We start from the raw sequence: 19,333 nt of genomic DNA on the forward strand, positions 1-19,333 counted from the left end.
TGTTTAATTCCGTAACAGCAGTGTGGCAGAAAATGTATTAAAGTAGTGAAGGGTAAAAATTCCCATCAAGAGGGACTAATAAACAACCTATGATGGGTAATAGAAGTACAAGCTGCCAAAAACCAGATTCTTCCCAGACAAATCACTTTAACACACCAAAACAACTTCAGTTATTTCTAAAGAAATCATCTTTATGCACAGGGGAGCTATGGTAAACTGGAGACTGCCAGACTGCCTGCTCCATCCCAGAGCCACGTGGGATGAGTTGTACAATCAGTAATGTCATACTTTGATTCACAGGAGAGGGGATACACGGCACAAAGCACAGTCTCAAGGAATATAATAATGTAATCACACCCATGAAGCCAGTGAAACACAAAGCAAACAGCACCCACAACAAGAGCTCACATAAACCAATTACCACAGCAAGCAGTAATTACCAGGCTCCCCTCTCACCTGCAGAGCTGAGTCTCTCAGTTATGGCTCTACACTGTGACTCAGGAGACACAAATGTAATTATCTTTTTTTTCTTTCTTTTTTGTTTTTTTTACTGCACACTTCCTCATGTGACAGAGTTTACAGCACTTGATTTTTTTTTCACATCCTGCTTCTGCTTGCTCCTACATGAAGGGACCACACTGACTTTTCACATCTTGAAAGTTCGGTTTCCAGAAGCAGAAGGGGTAGATGAGCAAGCACATAAAAATAAGGCAAATAACAGTGCTAGGATCCAGCATTCTTGGTTATTCCACATGTCACTCTGTGCCTGACCACAGGTAAGTTTTACAGCACATGAGACACCCTTCTGCTCATACACAGCCACCCACCAGCAGGATGCCATGCTGCCAGGCACCACATGCAAGCAAGCCCTGAGTGCTCTGGATACAGAGGCACAGAGGCACAAAGGCATCCGTCACTTTTTTTTGCTGATACAAACTGCAACATCGACAGCACAAGACTAGGATACTGCTTGGCTCCTTGTTTTGAAGACAGGAGGCTCAGAGAGGAGCAGCCCTGGAAATGCAGGGCTTGCTACCTTGGCTTAGGCTCAACTGCTGTCCAGAAGAAAAGCAAACAAGAAAAGCAAACACTCAGGCAGTGGCTTCGGTTCCTTCTCCCCACTAATTAAACAGGGCCCACAAGACTGGGAGGCTCTTAGGATACAGACATCCAGATATCCCTTTGGCACTCTGCAGCTGACAAAAGTGCAAAGTTTATCTAAAACTCTGCATTTACAAACATGATTCCATGATTCATGATACCATGATTCTCCCCCAAGGCCCTCTTATTCCAGGCAAAGTGTTCAAGTGAAATGAAGAAAACAAGAAAATTTATGTTAAAAACAATACAAAAGGAAAACAGATCTCCAAAAATTCCACACAAAAAGATTAAAAAATTAGAAAAACGAGTCCTAAAATTATAAAGCACTATCTTAAACCCAAGATAGTGCCACCAACATCCCATGCTTAGTTCCCAACTACCATAAAAAATGGCTTCAAAGTCACTAATGTTACATTTGACACAGTTAGAGTTCTAACACAGCACACAATTCAGCACTTAATAGTATGATTGGGATTTTGCTGAGATACTCTGACCAACATGCTGCTGCCTTTGGAATGCTTCATTAACACCTCACCTGTATTACACCTGAATGCATGACCTGTAACAGAGGAGCCTTCACCAAAATGATTTTCCTTACAATAATCCCAAACCTTAACTGGCAGCCTCTTAAAAGTGCAGTGGCTGACAAATCCTTCTGTATTTCACTAGAAGTTAATGTTTCCACATGCCAAAAGTGGAATTTGTACTGTAAAGGTGGGCTCAGCTGCCAATTTCAGTTCACAAAAGGACTGCTTAATAATACACTCCACTAAGCAATCATAATTGAGGCCAGTATTTTAAAATTCATCTTCCCTTTCAGAAATGTCACATTATGAAATGCTTAATACTGTAATTGGAAGCTATGCTGCATTGCATAATAAATCACTGAAGACATGCATGGTTAAGTAATATATCTGATTTTCTTCCTATATAGATCTGTTAAATAAACCATTAAATTACCATAAAGTTTTTTTAAAAAAGACTAGGGTTCAGTTGAAACTTCTGGTCACATTATAATACAGTTCTCTCATAGTTCTTTAAGCTTTCAGTACACCTTACAGATGATGAGCACACCAAGCAAGCATACATTTTCTGTGCACTCTACAAGTATCTTGCACAGGCAGAGTGATCTTGTAGCACAACCGTATGTATTTTAACGAGCCAAGGCTTGGCTGCACAATTTAAACCCCCCTGGGTCGGTGCTAAAGCTGTTCCAAGTGCTACTTGCGCTCTGCAGGTGCTCCCCCACAGCCCAGGGACCTGCTACCAGCCCTCATCCTTCCAGCAAAAGTCAGTGCCAACAAGGGAACCAGGAAGATCTTTCCAGGAGAGCTTAGGACAACCCACTCCTTTCCAGCTCGTTTCCTGTTGCCAGAAAACGTACAAGCTGGCAAAACACATTCAAGAATACAGAGAGAGCTGATACACCAGCATCCAAATACTCCTCCCCCGCACTCTGCTACCACAGAGTTCACCCTGGGTACAAAGGTGTCCCCTAAGAGCTCTCTCTGCAAAGTTTTCCAGAATTGCTGTTTTTTTGCTCTGTCAAGAAAAGTCATCCAAAGGGCTAACACAGCTTACACAGCCTCAGAGGCTCAGTCAGGGACAACAAAAGCCCTGTGACTCCGAGAAAGCTGAGGAATTTTGGTAAGCTTTTTCAGTGAAACATTTCAGTGAAACTTTCAGCAAACATTTCTGGTCTAACTAGGAACAACCAACGCCGAACAACAGGAAGGAAAATTACTTCCATTCATGTGCAGACTACAGGCCAGTAATGATGCACCTCACAGCATTAAAAATACCAAAACAAGCTTTATAGTTTATTTATAGATCAACCTTAAGAAAATCACATTCCTTATTACATCTTCTGCCTTACCTGGCTGCTATGTGACAACACGGTCACAAAATAAAAGAATCTTACATAGATAAATGTCCTGCAAGTCGGTCGAATTAGAAACCAGCAACACCAGCACACCAACAGCAGTACCAACTGATGGGTTCCTCTAGATGTGCAGAACCCTCAACAACCCAGATCCAAGAGCCAGGTTCTACCCCCGTGCCCACACAGAAGATCCCTGCACCACACAGTCACAGCTACTGAGTTGAACCCGAATTCTCCCCCCGCAGAAAAATTTAAAAAGAGGGGAAGTTGCTTGCAGGATTGAGTCAGCCAAACAGAAGGCTATTTGGTATGTTTATTGGCAGTTTTGCTGTCCCACATTGGTGGGAAAAAACAAACTTTGCTCCTCCCCTTCTACATCTGAGGTCAAGCACATGGGGAAGGAAAATGTTCACTGTGATCACGCACACGGTACTCTTTCCATCATGTTTAAAACTGCCTCTTTCTGGGAGCACAATTTTCAATTTAAGCAGAAAAGCCAAGTTGCGTGGATTTTTCCCAAAGGACTACTTAGGTCTCTGCTGCTTCCTCATCTTCCAAAGCATCTACATGGTTATATTGTTTCCAGGCCTTTAAATTACATTTTTTGAGAATGGCTCCTAGTTGCTTCCCAGGCCCCACTTCATATGTGTAAGGAAATTCTGTTCCTTGCTTTCTTTCATAAACAGAATGCATGGTCTGTTCCCACATAACAGGAGAAACCACTTGCTTCACTAACAGCTTCTGAATGTGCTTTGAGTGCATGTACTTTTTGCCATCAACATTGGAATAGACACAGAGCAGTGGTTTCTGAATCTCAATCGATTTTAGGGCTTCAGCCAGTGGTTCTACTGCTGGTTCCATAAGTCTGGTATGAAAAGCCCCACTGACCGGAAGCAATTTTGCACGAGTAAAATAATATTTTCGGGCATTCTCCTGCAAAAACTCCAAAGCCTATAAAAGAGAGAGAGAAGTAAGAGTTGTGCACAACAAAGAACCACCTCATTTCAAACTTAGCATCATAAAGGGACTCCTTTCCCTACCCAGCTGCTGAGCACATGCTGAAAAAAGACCCCACAGCTCAAATACTCGTTTGGACAAACTTAGGCCATATGTAACTTCCACACAGAAGTGCAAGATAAAAGTTTAGAAAAATTAAATGTTAACTTGAACTAAAGGGGCAGCTATTCTAAGGCAATACCTGTATGTGTCCTGCAATGACTCTGCTGTCTGGAAACAAATAGTTTGAAATTTCACAGACAGGGTTTTCTATACCCAGCGATTCACAGTGTTTACGGGCTTCCAAGCAGGCAAATTTGTAATTTGCCTCTCGCCGACCGATAACCGATAGCATTCCACTGGGGGCAGCTTCCGACGCCTTTTGCATGGCTTCGGCGCGCACTTTCACCGCGTACAGCGCTAAGGAGAAAAACAGAGATGCTGGGTAAATGCAAGCCCCGAGAAAACACAGCTACAGGCGCCCTGCATCTGTGCGCAAGAAAGGGTGGCTGTTTACTCTCGTGAAACGTCAATGCTTTTAATGCTGCATTACACGTATTAAAGTGAACAGTGGACGTAGAAAGTAAAATTTATCCACTAATAAAAAAAAGTGGGAAGGAAACAGTGGCAACAGGCTGCGCCTTGGAAGTTGCATGGGGCGGGAGTGGGAGATCCTACTGGGTGTGTGTGTGGGGGAGGCTCAGGACATTTCCCGGGCACCTTCGGCAAAACCCAGGGCTCCAGCGAAGACCAGCGCCGCGAACTCCCCCACGCTGTACCCCGCCGCCGCCACGCAGCTCTCCACCACCTGCATGGAGACAGACCCGAGGCCAAACATCAGCCGGGCCCCGAAGAGCAGGAGGCCCGAGAGGCCGCGGCGCCCCGTCCCGCCTTCCCCAAGATTCCCGGGAGCCGCCTCACAGCCGCCCGGCGGGGTCGAGGCCTGAGGCGGGGCCTGACCTCAACCCCAGCGGGCCGCGACGGCCCGGCCCGGCCCGACCCGGCCTCCCTCCCGCTCTCCCGCTCCCCCGCTCCCCGCCGCGGTGCGCCCCTCACTTTAGGCTGCTGGTGGTTGAGCTTCTCCACGGCGGCCAGGGAGGCGACGAACACGGCGGGCTGGCAGTGCTGGGTGCGGTCCAGCTCTTCCCGCGGCCCCTCCAGGCAGAGGGAGAGCAGGTCGTAGCCCAACACCTTCACGGCCAGGCGGTACATGTCCCGCACGCCGGGGTACCCCAGCAGCCCGCGGCCCATCCCCACGAACTGGCTGCCCTGCCCGGGAAAGAGCAGCACCGTGCCCTCCCGGGGGGACGGCCGCTCCCGCCTCGCCTCCGCTGCCGCGGCCGGCTCCTCGGCCTCCACCGAGCTCTGCAGCAGGTCGCTCAGGATCGCCGCCCGGTCCCCATCGCCGGGGCGGGAGCTGCCCCGCCGCCGCGGTGCGACGCGGAGGCCGACGCGCCCGCTGCAGCCACCAAGCCGCCATGTCGCCGCGGCCCAGCTGCCCATGGCCGCCGCCCGACCGCCTGCGCCGCCGCGCCCCGCGTTGCCACGGGAACGGGGCGGCCCCCGCAGGCAACCACCCCGCCCGCTGAGCGCCGGGAGGGGAAAAGGCAGAGATCGGACTGCCCCGGCACTCGCCGCCCTAGACCCGGCCCGGCCCGCGCCGCACCCCTCCTCCCGCCCGGCGCCGGAGGTCCCTCCCCGGGGCGTGCCTGGGCGGGCCCGGGGGCGGGCCCCGCCGCCTCACGGCAGAGGAGGCGCGACCGGCGGCGGCAGCGCGGGAGCTGAGGTAACGGAGGGGCTGCCCTGAGCCCCCTGCTCGGCCCTGTCTGCAGGACGAGACGGGACGGGCGGTAGAGCCCGCGGGGACGGCACAGCCCTGCAGCGCCCGTGTCCGGGGTCCGCCGGTCCTGCCGGGACCTCTCGACCCCGCCTCACCCCGGGCAGCCCCTGCGTGGGGACCGCCATCGCCTTCCCCAGCCCGGGCAGGGCGGGCCGCGGGCAGATGGAGGAGCCTGGGGAAGGCATCGTGTGGCGGCCCTGCGCGCCCTGTCCAGCGGGTCCCTTTCGGGGGAACGGGGACAGGGAGGGGCTGCGGGGTGGAGTCACTACCCGGGGGGCATCGGCACCCATAGTGGCCTTCGCCTTTCTGCTTGCGGGACGGGAGCGGTGCCACCCCGCCTGGGCGGAGGGGAGTTGGGCAAAGAGCAGTTGCTTTTTTCCACGCCGCCCTTTGGCATAGAAAGTGTGTTGGTTTTCTTTTAAGAGAACTAAAGACGGAAGTTTACTTTTAATTTTCTTTATGCACATGGGTTTTGCAGTGGTTCGCAGCTGCCCAGTTGTGCTCTCAGTCAGACACAGTGTCTGGCAGCAGATACTTCTGAGTGCTTCGGTCTCTCGTGGAGCCCCAGTCCAGCCTTCTCATGCCACACACACGTCCACTCCAGATTATTTCTGTCTTGATATTGAAGTAAACGTTTTTTTCTTTCAGTGTTGCTGTTTAACTGGACATTTGTCCAATTCTTGCTGCTCCTCACTGGACATACATTGAAGGGCAAAAGAAAGGGCTTGTTTGTTTTCTTATTCTTCTGAATTTCCAAGTGATGCTTACAAAGCAGCACAAAATGCACTTAACTAGCTCGATCATCCCCACTCCCCCCAAAAAAGAAAAAAGTGAAAGTTGCCATGCTAGAGTTGCAAAGTTGTGTAATGTCTTTGCATCACTTCAGGTTATGAAACAGTATTGAGCAGTGAGTCAGACTTCACAGAGCAGTTCAGTTGAGATTATATTAGTTTAACTCAGAAGAAGGAAAATGGGTCAGAATAGCAAGAGATTCTGTTGCCTTTTTATTTGGGCCAATGCAAAAGGATAACAGTGAGCTCACTTATCTACTAGAGGATTTTGCCACTTATCTACTCTCTAGCCTATGCTGTTTTGTGTGAAGTTTTTCTCTTTGTCAGCCTCCGGGTAAAATGCCCAGAAAAGCCAGTGAGCTTCTCAAGTTAGCTGAGATATATGGGCAGTAACATAGGATTTATACGACAAATACATGACTGCATTCCACTTTTAAGCTGCCTCTACCTGTAATGTCTGTGTTGTATTCAGACGAGAGGTGGCAAGTTACCCGCAGGGCCAACTGAGGTAATACCCCAGAACTATGAACTGAGTAACTGTTGTGTTACTGTGTTGAGTTTGTGCATTAGAGCTTTTAGGCACCCTTACTACCAGCTGCCCCACCAGCTCCAACAGCAAGGGGCACCCCTTTTGCACTGGGCTGCCAGATTACAGTTCACCCTGCCAGATGCCCATCAAGCCCTGGGAAGGTTTAGGGTCGTCACCTTCTGGGTTGATGTTTTCAGAGGCAAAGCCCAGGAGGGAGCCCAATTCCTGCCAACCACTGCAGCAGCCCCGGTAGTGATGCTGTGGCTGTGAACACACTTGGGTGCTAACATTTTATCTGTGGTTTCCTGTAAAGGGTGCAGACCATTTGTAAGGCACATTACCACTGGTGATGAACGTCCTCTCACTGCTATTAAAGCATCCTTTAGATGTGATGCTTGTTAAGTTGTACCCTGTTAAAAGAATGTCTGGCAAGCTGAAAAGGGTCAGCAGCACTTAAATTAGATATGTTAGAGAAACTTAACATTTTTAAATAGATGTGGATGGAACTTACCAAGTGGATGGACAAAGAAGAAAAACCTGCAGCAGAAGGTTGGGTAGCTGTTTGGAAGGAAGGTAGTCAAGGAAATTTCTGGTCTTTAAAGTGCACTGTGTGAGGGGATTTTATACAGACATACAGAGGGAAAATTAGAAGAGATTTACCAGTAAATGGCAAGTTATCACCTGGGAAGATTTTGTTCTAGCATACATTTCAGTTCCCAGTATGTGAATCTTCCATAAATCATATTTATTTGCACAATTTGTGCTCTGCCATTTTAAATGAAGTGTAACCTGGTCAACAAACCTAAAGTGAGTTTGTTGTCTCTAAACCTGATGATCATACTATGTCTTTCAATAAATATGACAATTTTTATGTTTAGTTACAAATACATGTTACAATATACATGTCATATATACATATTTGTTAGGTATTTATATTACATTTATCTAATATATACCATTTTAAGTTTCTCTATTACTTGAGATCAGATAAGGATAAGACTTCTGTGGTAGCCATATTTTGTGATCCAGACTGCGATGTAACTTTGGGTTTAGTATTGTGGTTTCTCGGGAGTTAAAGCCACAACAGACATAAACAATTTATCAGTATAAATGAACTATGTACCACTTAGTTCTTAAGGCAGCCGTCTCAGGAACAAGCCTTTTTCCTTAGAGAAAATTTGCATGGTGCCTCTGGGAATTGGGTACCTTGTCTGTCCCCAGAATATGCTGGAGGGGACGAGAGGGAGAGTTTATACTTTGGGGGACCACCCAAAGTACTTTCACAGCTTTCTCAGTCTACCTCAAAATAGCAAGGATGAGAAACCCCAGAAACATATGGGTGTTTTAGCCTTGCTGAGAGATTTTCTTTAGCATTTTTAATACAATACCTATAATTTAAGGCTCATGTGATTGGGTAGCCAGCACAAAGTTGCACAAGAAAGGGGTTAGTCAGAGGTTTATCAGCACAGGGATCTCAGACAATGCAATTAAAGTAGTTGTCCTTTCTTTCTCCTTGGCATTCACCAAGCTGTCCCTCAAAGTGCCTGGAGAAAGGACCTAACTGCCTTTCAGAGACTTGCTCAAAGCAAAGGGGGTTTAGTTAATTTTTCATCAGGTTGATGGAAACCAGCTCCTCTGTCATGTTATATCTCACCCTGTCCCCCCACCCCTTAGCACAACCCATCCCTTTTTTTTGGGTGTTCAGTGTTTTTCTAAAAACAGAAGGACATGGACAATAATCTACATGCTACACCAGCACAGACAAACAACTTGCAAAAAGACAGAAGCCCATTTAGGTATCAAATTGCAATACTGGGTTTTCCCCTCCTTTATTCTTCCTGTTACTTCATGTAGCTGGAACCAGCCTTGGGCATGTTTGGGTGCTTTGAACACCTAGAAGAATTATTTTTAACATGTTTGTAAAGCACACTGGCCTGCTGCAGTCCTCACTGCACTGCTGAAACTGTCAGAAGTCAGACCAGGGCTAAAGAAAAAATGAGCAGGATGGTAAAGGAAATGTTGCAGGGCAGAGATAAGAGGTGGAAACTGCCATAAACAAGTGTGCATGGGGAGACAAGATTTCCAGCTGTGGTGTTTCTTAGGGGCAGATATCTGCTAGGCAACTAGAGATACCATCCACAGACATCTGGGTTTCTTCACTATGAAAATCAGGGTGCAAGAATATTGTGCAACCAGATGTCACCCTGAAGTAGAGCTGGGATATGACTGGGAAAGCAGTAATTATTCTAGGTTGTGTAACACAGATGCAGCCAGAGGGGCTGCTACCAAGCCTGTGCTGTGTAAGTTATCACCAAGTAATTTCAGGTTTAACTGCAATTATCAGGTTTAGCTATACACCAGATCAGGGCTGACAATCCTGTATAAACTGTGTGATTTCATTACTTTCCAAAATGTACAGGGTGTTCTATAAATATTGCACAGGTAACCAAACAAAAGGCTGCAGCACTGACCAAATGCACTGACTCCTCCTGCATCCCTGTTTTTACTCAGTCTCTCTCTAAAGACCTGCACCAAGTAACAAGAGGAAGACAAACGAGGCTTCTTCCAAAACCAATTGGTGCTGCTCCCCGAGTTAGATGCTGCTTTTTTATGGGAAACTGATACTAGTATTTCATTTATTGGGAATTAAAATACAGGAACTTCAACTGCTGATGGGATGCTGTGGTCTACTAGGCTGAGCCTAGCAGCACATTCTGGTACATTTCCTTGGTACTATGCAAGAGGGAGTGTTCTGCCATGCTTGGGAAGAGAAATATTATGAGGAAAGATAGTATATAATTAGTAGTAATAGCAGCCAAAAGGCCAGTATGTTAAACCAGTGGAACATCTCCCTTATGAGGAACGGCTGAGGGAGCTGGGTCTCTTTAGTTTGGAGAAAAGGAGACTGAGAGGTGACCTCATCAATGTTTTCAAATATGTAAGGGGTGAGTGTCAGGGAGATGGAGTTAGGCTTTTCTCAGTGGTGTCCAGTGATAGGACAAGGGGTAATGGGTGTAAATTGGAGCATAGGAGGTTCAAGTTGAATATCAGAAAAAATTTTTTTACTGTAAGGGTGACAGAGCCCTGGAACAGGCTGCCCAGGGGGGTTGTGGAGTCTCCTTCACTGGAGACATTCAAAACCCGCCTGGACACGTTCCTAGGCGATGTACTCTAGGGGGCCCTGCTCTGGCAGGGGGGGTTGGACTAGATGATCTTTTGAGGTCCCTTCCAACCCCTATGATTCTATGATTCTATGATTCTATGATTCTTCACCTTTCCTGTTTATGCATAGCTTCACTTTCCCTGTTACTGTGCTTTATGCCTTCCCCATTTCTGCTTGTCTGCCTGATTTTCTTCATCTCATCACATAAGAATTATTATAGCATTCTTCCTCCAACAAGCAGAGTGACAGACACATAGCTACATCATTTATTCACTAATGACTGCAGCAGAGCAGTTACTTTTCCAGTTTGATACAGTATTTAGCACTTTCAGCCTGTAGCACACATTCAGATTTTTTTACTGCAGAAAAGCTGTCAGAATTCCTGACAAATTCCAGTTGCTTAATACCTGCAGGAAACCTCACTGATACCACTACATCCAAATAAAGCATAAAGCCCTTTGGGCCCTTGCTTCTCATTAAAAAAAAAAAAAAAAAAAAAAAAAAAGATTAGCATTTGACAGCCACACTTGAGCTGCACGGATGACCAGCACTTCACAGCAAGTGTAGAGAAGTAAGCCTGTTGTTCTCTCTGTAGGCAAAGCAAGAGTGACAGAGTTAATAATTAATGACATCTTACTAAATTTAAATTTCTAACAAACTTTGGGAATTCTTTATCTGAAGGCAGCCAAAGAGAATAATTGTTCTTATTGTTCCTTTTATACCTTGTTGCTCCTGCACATGGCAATTCCTTCACATCCCAGTAAAATCAGATCCTTTCTTACTGTCAATAGGGGTGACAAAGCGTATACTGCTGCTGACAGCCTGCTCTCCCAGGAAAGTAAAATACAGATGTAGTCATAGGAGAACATGTTAATTCCTTTGCTCCATTCAAGATGCTCCCTGGTAAATATCAAGTAGACTCCTTTAGGCAGAAGCATGGCAGCAATAGGCTATGCATTTTTCCTCCCTTCCTTGTTTGTCCATCCTTCACCCAAGACCCACTTGATACTATTCCAGTAGACTAGCACTTCTCCCACTTCTCCTTAACCTTAGTTCTGAATTCTCCTCCTCTTCATTTTTTTTTCACTTTTCATTCTTTTGTTTTCATTTTGACTTTGACTGTTGTAGGGCTTTGGTGCCTTTTTTGTGTGTGTTCCTATTCATTGCTCTCCCAAGACACCCCTAAAGGCAAGCTCACAGCCTTACAGCCTACATGCCCTTTCTTGTTTACTCCTTACAGATGTTCTAATCCTGCATGCTTTACCAGTCCCTCCAGCTTCTGGTTTGCCTTCAAAATTCTGCTCTGCTTCTGTCACTCCGATCTTTCTTGATACCATACAGTCTGGCTTGTGGTCCAGTCACTGAAATATCTTCATTAAATCTGCGTAACTCTACAGGCAGACCCCTGAGTAGAGGGACAAAAACCACAATGCAAAAGAGCTCCTTGCTGGACACGCTGGACCTTGTTCTCCAAACAGAAATCCACCCCCGTTCCAACAGAAATGCGACAGTGCAACGTCACCTGTGTGACATTTCCTATCAGTTTAAGCACATCTGTTACAAGTGGGATTTCCTCTTCCCCACTCCCTGCCTCCTCATCCCAGCAGCCATAGCTACAGCAATAACAGCTTTTCAACACAGGCCAAGGTGACAGCCAAGTTAATAGGGCACTTTTCTTTGAGAAGCCTTTAAAATGCTTGTTGCTCTTAAACTTGCTTTTCTCTCCTGGGGCTTCCACAGTTTCTTTTTCCCTACCACTGCAATCTCTCTCACAATTCCTTCCTGCTGTCTCCCCATCCTGCATAACAGATGAAAAGGAATTGGGTGTATTTGCCTACTGTATATTTGAAAAAATAATGGTGTTTCGGTTCTGCCCTTTTTTTATCATCCCTCTTACCTGTTTACATTTCAGCAAGCTAAATACAGCTCTTCTGTAGTATTTGGCTTTTGGCCAGAAAACTCTGTAATGAAGCTTTTTTTCCTACTGCCTGTACTCTTCACTAAACCCACACAGCCTACCAAAACCAGGCACTATTTAGTGCTACTTCTGCAGGCAAATTTAATCCAGCACATTTCATGGGCTTGGCAGCTAAGATTGCTGCAACTGATTGAGTGCTTCATACAGTAGCCACAGGTGTACTCCCCATTTATCCACTGAGATCTCCTTCCTTGTTTAGCAAAACATCATTTAGGTAATTGCTCCTCTCATTGTCCTCCCTGGTTTTTTTCTAAGGCAGCTTCTCAAGTATCTGCTGCTAATTCAGATCACTCATACTATTAAAAATCAAAGCTAAAAATGCAACACAAGGCATACAATTAATTTCACAGAATTGTCATGGTTGGAAAAGACCTCACTTGAGCACAGGAAATTACACACTCGTTTTCTTATACTTGACTATGCAATTCCATTGAGTAAATGGGCTTTTTGGTGAATAAAGAAATACACCTGCCTTAGTGCATATTTTTCCTCAAGTGGAGTTCATATAGTATTTAATTGCTTTATTCCTCTGGCATACTCATGGGTGAGGATATTTATTTAAGTCAAATTCAGTATTTTTAGTGCACAAAGCTAAGCGGGGAGTGAAGGTCTCACTCCCTGCCTTTCCCAATATTCCTCTGTTGGGAGAGCAAGTATTGTCCACTGAACCTGATACAAGATCCTTGAATTTCAGCTGCAGTCTTTCTCAGTTACAGGACTAGGCTGTGGATCAGATCCTACCCATGGACATTTCTAAAATCAGCTAAAAATTGAGTCTTTTTTTTTGGACTTTAATTTAAAAAATGTTTTGCTAACCACCACATTTGGGTTTGTTTCAGATCGACTGTCTCAATGGAAGTGGTACCAGACTGGGCCCCAGCAGTGGGTTTCACACTCCTGCCCCATGCAGGAGGATTTGTAGGAGGCAAGATAACCAAAAAAGAAATTCCAGTGTGGTATGAATCTCTACAGAAGCCATCCTGGTGTCCACCTAACTGGGCATTTGCTCCTGTTTGGGGTACTCTCTATACATCTATGGGGTATGTTTTTCATACTGTATTAAGGCACTTTTCTGATCTCAAAGTTGCTTATCGTATAATGCTGGAGCAGACAACCATTGTATTCCTGTGGCTGTATGTTTGTAAGAAACTGTGTAAAGCAGCCTGTTTGACAGGTAAAAACACGTTTGAGGAGTTATGTGTGGGTTTAGAAGACATTTTGCATGTGTAAGTGCCCACATCAAAAGCAGGAATTTGAAAAGCTGCCATTACTGTGCTTTCCTCATTCATTCTGAGGGGAAGACCTGCCAAGCTGGTAGTGATGGAGCAAGGCAGCACTGGGAATTCTTCTTCTTATGTCCTTCAGAAGTTCTAGGAAAATAAGAAGGGGGATGGGAAGAGAACTGCTCTAACAGAGAAGATTTAAAAGAAACTAAAATCAAAATTGAATAAAACTATCAGGCTGCTAAACTAAATGTTTGAAGCCATCTACTGCCTCCTTATTTAACTAGTATAAAATGCTTGACAGCACAGAATTACTATGAAATGACCAGGGACTCACAAGGCCAACCACCATTCCCACAGGTACCTTAGAAGTTTAATAACAGTGTATTTTGGCAGCTATTACTTTGAGTAAGATTTAGCTAAAATATTTCTAGAGGTAGTTTGTCTCAGGAGATTCTTTGGGCAGTTTCGATACACCTCACGAACTGCTTTAGAATCTGTCCACTTTTATGTTAATCTAGTGAGCTGTGCCACAGAGAAGAGAGCCTCAGATGTCAGTGTAACAGAGTCTTGCGTTGTGGCTTTTCTGCACTTGGTCAGGAAGAACTAGCTACACACCAAAATTCAGCATATTTTTTTTCCCAAGCTGTTAAGTACTAATCTAATAGTTTCTAGGCTGCAATATGCCTTTTATGGCTTACCCCTTCCATTTCTTCCATCATGAGTGCACATTTTAAGTGATTTGTAGTTTGTACAGAGCACTGGCTTAACCATACAAAGTTTCAGAGAGACCAGATCTTTTCCAAGTTAACATTACAAGGTCATCCTCCAGGTTATCTTAAATACCACACCACCTGTGGTATTTAACAATTGTGCTGTTGTGAAATACAGCAATGATGCACTGTCTGAAACTATATCTGAATGCTAAATTGGCTCTCACACATTCTCTCATTTTGGTTTCATTTTCTCTCCAGAGAAGATTTGTAAGCCTCATGTACTCTGTCCTCCCTTTCCCGTGATGTTCTTTCCTTTCTCCTCTTACACAGTGTACTTTTAAAATTGCTCTCTACTCTTGTGTATTTTAAGAGTTAGCATTTGTTCAGATCATTACTGCCCTGTGAATTAAAAAACCCCACCTTTTCTCAAAAAAAAAGGAGCCAAGTGGCTTTCCCATGAAGGACCTCCTTCAAGTTGTCTGCATCATTTGAAACTCTTGTTTCTGGATTCTTCATCATAAACCTGGATATCAGATATTTTAAAAATCAAAATTGTGACAGCTTATCACTTAGTTTGATAATATCAGAATAATATTCTGAGGTGGATGGTCCCAGTTAAGTACCATACATCCAGCTCTGTGCGAAGATCATATTTATTACCTGACTTTCTGTAATCTAGTGTGTGCACATTCCTTGAAGATCAAGACATCTCATTCAGAAACTCCTGAATATATTAAAAGCAAGAAATAACTAGAAGTAATAAGCTTACATCTTTTTCATGTAGCTTGTTAGTGGATTTGTACATCATGATCTTGGTCTGATGTCAAATGTATGACCAACCCTTAAATGCACACTGTGGCACTGTAAATCACTTGGGTCCTGATGCCTTTTATGAAGATAAACCCTTAAACCCTTAAGTTTCTAATGCTTACTCTGCCCCCCTTTCTTTTTTTTTAAAGACTCTCTGCAGTCAAACTGCCGAAGTACCAGAAGTGCATTGTTCAGTTACTTTTATAAGTAATGGCCAAGAAGGAAGCTTGGGTCACTAAGTGGGTTAAACAGTAAAACCAAAACCCTTCTTGTATGACCTCCAAAAGATGACAGACTCCTTGCAATTATTCCTGTGGATGCTTGTTTGCTTCTAAAAAAGTAAAGATTACAAGTTGGTCTGCATCTATTGGCTCCACTGCCAGTAGAAATACGTATGAGCCATCTGCCATCCAGCATAGTATGCAGTCCACTTCACATTCCTACCAGAATGGAATCAGTATTTGGTTACTAGTTTTTAAATAAGGGTATAATTCCAGATGCTGGCATTTTATCCAGGGGATTCTACTGTAGTCACTTGGAATGGCTGCACAGTCATCTGGATTGAAATCTAGCTGGTGTCTATAAAATCAGACAAGCACAAAAGAAACAATCTTGGGTGATGAATGCTCCTTGTTCCAATGTAGCTCCTTCAGTGCAAAAATAAATCTTACGTTTGTAAATCCAACAAATTCTGAGGATTCCTGTCTTTTGCAGCACATATTCTGGGATCTTCCAAGTGAGCTGCTCCTCTGTGGCATCATGAAGATCTGTTCAAAATCTTCAAAACATTTTTGGAAGATCATTCTGTAGCCAGGATCCTGCAGACAAGAAGGGTGCTGGACACTCTTTGTGGTTAATTCTTTTCACAGTAATCCTAAAATTTTCATCCCCTTCCTCCTAAGAAGTGACTATGGGGTTCCCCCTGCTCTAGCATTATCCATCCCCATACTCTCCTTTGAAGAGTCACTCAGTCCTTACCTCTCCTGTATTAATTTCATCCACTTAGAAGTTATTGGCTTGGGGTTATATTTTTAAATTTACTTTTAAATTTCCTAGTACCAAAATTAATGGTTACTTCACTATTCAGAATGTTACTTTTATCCTTGCATCTTAGACTTGCTTCCATTTCAAAATGGCTTTCTTTTTAAGCCTGAAATGCAGTAGGTCATCTGCTCCTCTGCACCTAAGAAGTCATACTCCTGGCAGGATAGGGAATTTTTCTCCCTCCATCTTGCTTCCTGCAGTAGGTCATCAACTTTGAGCAGGCAGTTGCTGTTTCAAGTGGTACCCAGATATCTGCTTTTCCAAATTAATGTAGACCCTAGCACTGAAATAACTTTATTTGATCAAGAATTTATGGTTGCTTTCTAAGCAAAGTACTGAATCACACCTTATGTTTGCTTTCTCCAGATATGGCTCCTACCTGGTATGGAAGGAAGTGGGGGGCTTCAATGAGAAGTCATTAGTTCCTCTGGGTCTGTATGCAGGGCAGCTGGCGTTAAACTGGGCATGGTCTCCGATATTCTTTGGAGCTCACAAAATGGGATGGGTAAGTGGAAAAGCAGGTTTCTCAATCATAGGCTTCTGCTGTCACTTGCAAGGTTCTAAGATCAAAGTTTTGTCTCATAATCTTTCCTCCCTGAAAATAAGCCTGAGTACAGAATATGGCTTGCAGAATTTTTTTGATATTCTCTATTGCATCCTAGCAGCCACTTGAGGGAATTTACATATCTGCTACACACTTAAGTGTTTAGATTTCAAGAAGGTCTTTTCACAGCCTTTGACAAGGACTTTCTGACTGGAAAATGTAAACATTTATGGCTCACTAGAATTCCTAGCTCTCTCTGACAAACAGCAGTTTGTAAGATAAGCAGCTTATCATAGTATTACTTAGATCAGCACCCATTTTAGACAAGACTAATTTTCTCCAGTCTGAAGAGAAAGAGCTTTCCTCAGAAATAAAAATCAGTAATAAAAACAGGAAATATTTTCCTGGTTCTCTAAATTCATAAATGCAATGTTGGAACAGTGGAAAACTTTGCAGTCCATCATTGATTCTTTTACACATCTTTTCAGGCAGCATCTAAGACTTGGAAAGACTGGGTAAGTTACTTAGCTATGTGACTTTGCTCAATGCCACACTTTGTAGTCAATTCCAGCAGCAATGCCCTTTCCTGTGACTGCTGTATTGTTTTATGAGTCAATGCAACTCATAATTAAGCAGAAATCTGGTTTTTTTATGTCTGGATTTCTGAGAAGGAATTAACTCATGAAGTGATCCAACAAGTGCCAGAGTTAAGTGGAAAAAGCCACACAAAGACTACCTAGTCCAGAAAATGCAACAAGTGAAAACAACACTAACCACTTTCCTGTGTTTCAGGGGTTGGTGACTCTCCTGCTCACAACTGGTATGGCAACAGCTACAACTGCTTCCTGGTATAACATCAAAAAAACAGCAGCTTATTTGATGGTTCCTTACTTAGCTTGGCTAACCATGGCTTCAGCACTCAATTACCGTATCTGGAAGGACAATCGCAACAAGTCTGAATAAAAAAATTTCAGCCAAGAAGACTTTTTTTTCACAAGGATTTTCTAAATAAAGTTATGGCCTTATTTTACTTTTAGCTGAGTTAACCTACACCATTAGTTTGCTAATTACAAGTTGACAAATCAGTACTTGTTTAAAACAAATATATCTTTACTGGGCAAGTCACAAAGGATGACTGGGTTTTATAGAAAAGTAAAAGATAATTCTGATTGAATACTGATTTTCCATATTACAGCATTACATTTTATATGACTACAGCATTTTAACAGTTACCAGAAATAAGCATGAACTCTGTAACATTCAGAGGAAGAAACCCAGCCATATATTAATGCAACTCACATAAAGCTGCTCCAGTTACAGGCATGATTGTGGCCTAACTTTCTCATGTTTACCACTAGACACACTGCTATGATGCTGTGTTCCACTACGGCTACCAGATATTTACCTTCCAGTCACTGTGCTCTGGAAATGTTTATGATGAGACCTTTTTCATAACTTGTGCTTTCCCACATGGAAGCATTGTGAGGTCTAGTATCAGCTAAATACATTAAACTACATGTGAAGTTATTAACATTGTCTCTGTTCTTATTGTTTTAAATGGTTTTAAGCTGAAAAATACTGAATGCAACAGGATGCTTCAAAGATGGCCCCTTCATCTCACCATTGCAGTGGGCAAAACAAAACAAGGAATTCAAAGCACCTGGACAGAAACTGAGGGGATCTAAATATTTAGCAGCCCCCTGCACACACCTCTGAGGACTCACAGCACTAACATACTCTACGTGGACCCTCAAGCGTGATGCCAGTTCAACACTAGACCTTGGAGCTGGCAGTCAAGTCACAGGTGGGTCAGTTGCCTATCAAAGCAATACAAGCACCATAGCTGCTAGCTGCTTCTGCCTGCACCACCTCACTTCAGCTGCTTAGAAGTAGAAATAAGGGTTTCTCCTCTTCAGTGTTACGGCAGCTGACATAGTAAGATCTGGGCTGATTAGTTCAACCAGTCACTTCCTGTAAGATAAAGACATCATTTGTCTAAAAGCACAACAGACTATTTTTGCCCACAGCTGGTAGTCCCTTTGCACAAATATTACTCAGTTTTTGAAGTCACTCTTCTGGTTTGCTAAGTGTGACATCACTTTTCTCTTTGTGATGAGAGAAAGTTCCCCTTTACTCTAGATCCACAGGCAGTTTATGTTTCCAGGTACTTTGAAAGCCTTTTGCTTTCCTACAAGTGACAAATACATCTGCTGAGCAGCACTGCATATCCCTTACAGCCAGTCTCCAGCATCCATTACTGTATTCTGTATCTCAGACAATTTTTTTTCCTGAGTTGAAAGTAGTCACACCATCTACATTAAGCACTTCACTGTGTTTCTTTAATCACATTTAAGCAAGGAGTCAAAAAGTTCTGACTTGTGAATACGGGACTGATAGAGCACAACTTCTTTTCTTAAACCAAGTGAATGGTTTACTTCTCCAGTCTATGTTCCAGTCAACAGAAAGAAATATCAGCCATCTGATACATTCTGAAATATCCTAAAATATCCCTCTCACTTCCTGACCAGGAGAGGTAACACGCAGCATTTTTGCAAAGCTTGAAGCAAGTAAAGTTTAGAACATTTATACAATTTTGTAACGGAACTTCGCTCTCAAGCAGATCCCAATTGCTGCAACTAGTTTAAAATACTACCCATATAATACTTAATGACAGCAGTTCTTGGAACTTGTACATACATACAAAGCAACATAAATA

At 43.9% G+C, this 19,333-nt stretch overlaps 2 protein-coding genes across 4 annotated transcripts; one reads left to right on the plus strand and one right to left on the minus strand.

The window, feature by feature from the left end:
• Positions 1-2,893: 2,893 nt before the first annotated feature.
• On the minus strand, positions 2,894-5,626 carry MCAT (malonyl-CoA-acyl carrier protein transacylase). Its single transcript, XM_071733262.1, has 4 exons — positions 5,036-5,626; positions 4,700-4,787; positions 4,182-4,399; positions 2,894-3,934 (listed from the first exon to the last, which is right to left on the minus strand). Exons 1-4 carry the CDS (start codon positions 5,480-5,482, stop codon positions 3,512-3,514), a joined length of 1,176 nt encoding a protein of 391 aa, XP_071589363.1. The 5' UTR covers positions 5,483-5,626; the 3' UTR covers positions 2,894-3,511.
• Positions 5,627-18,148, plus strand: TSPO (translocator protein). Of its 3 annotated transcripts, none has more exons than XM_071733260.1 (4): positions 5,627-5,765; positions 13,120-13,320; positions 16,440-16,578; positions 17,410-18,148. In XM_071733260.1, the coding sequence occupies exons 2-4, from the start codon at positions 13,133-13,135 to the stop codon at positions 17,578-17,580; spliced, it is 498 nt and encodes a 165-aa protein (XP_071589361.1). In that variant the 5' UTR covers positions 5,627-5,765; positions 13,120-13,132; the 3' UTR covers positions 17,581-18,148. The 3 variants fall into 3 exon arrangements, with proteins under 3 accessions (XP_071589361.1, XP_071589362.1, XP_071589360.1); XM_071733261.1 differs by lacking the exon at positions 5,627-5,765 and adding an exon at positions 6,478-7,712; XM_071733259.1 differs by lacking the exon at positions 5,627-5,765 and adding an exon at positions 11,770-11,949.
• Positions 18,149-19,333: the final 1,185 nt, after the last annotated feature.

The sequence above is a fragment of the Heliangelus exortis genome, chromosome 1 (genome assembly GCF_036169615.1).
Source record: "Heliangelus exortis chromosome 1, bHelExo1.hap1, whole genome shotgun sequence".
NCBI lineage: Eukaryota > Metazoa > Chordata > Aves > Apodiformes > Trochilidae > Heliangelus > Heliangelus exortis.

Excerpts from the sequence above, each read along its gene's own strand:
- MCAT (XM_071733262.1), bottom strand. The coding sequence starts at position 5,482 with ATGGGCAGCTGGGCCGCGGCGACATGGCGGCTTGGTGGCTGCAGCGGG. Across the intron at positions 4,788-5,035 it reads TCAACCACCAGCAGCCTAAA|GTGGTGGAGAGCTGCGTGGC; the intron begins GTGAGGGGCGCA and ends GTCTCCATGCAG. Across the intron at positions 3,935-4,181 it reads TCATTGCAGGACACATACAG|GCTTTGGAGTTTTTGCAGGA; the intron begins GTATTGCCTTAG and ends TCTCTTTTATAG.
- TSPO (XM_071733260.1), top strand. The coding sequence starts at position 13,133 with ATGGAAGTGGTACCAGACTGGGCCCCAGCAGTGGGTTTCACACTCCTG. Across the intron at positions 13,321-16,439 it reads ACTCTCTATACATCTATGGG|ATATGGCTCCTACCTGGTAT; the intron begins GTATGTTTTTCA and ends TGCTTTCTCCAG. Across the intron at positions 16,579-17,409 it reads GAGCTCACAAAATGGGATGG|GGGTTGGTGACTCTCCTGCT; the intron begins GTAAGTGGAAAA and ends CCTGTGTTTCAG.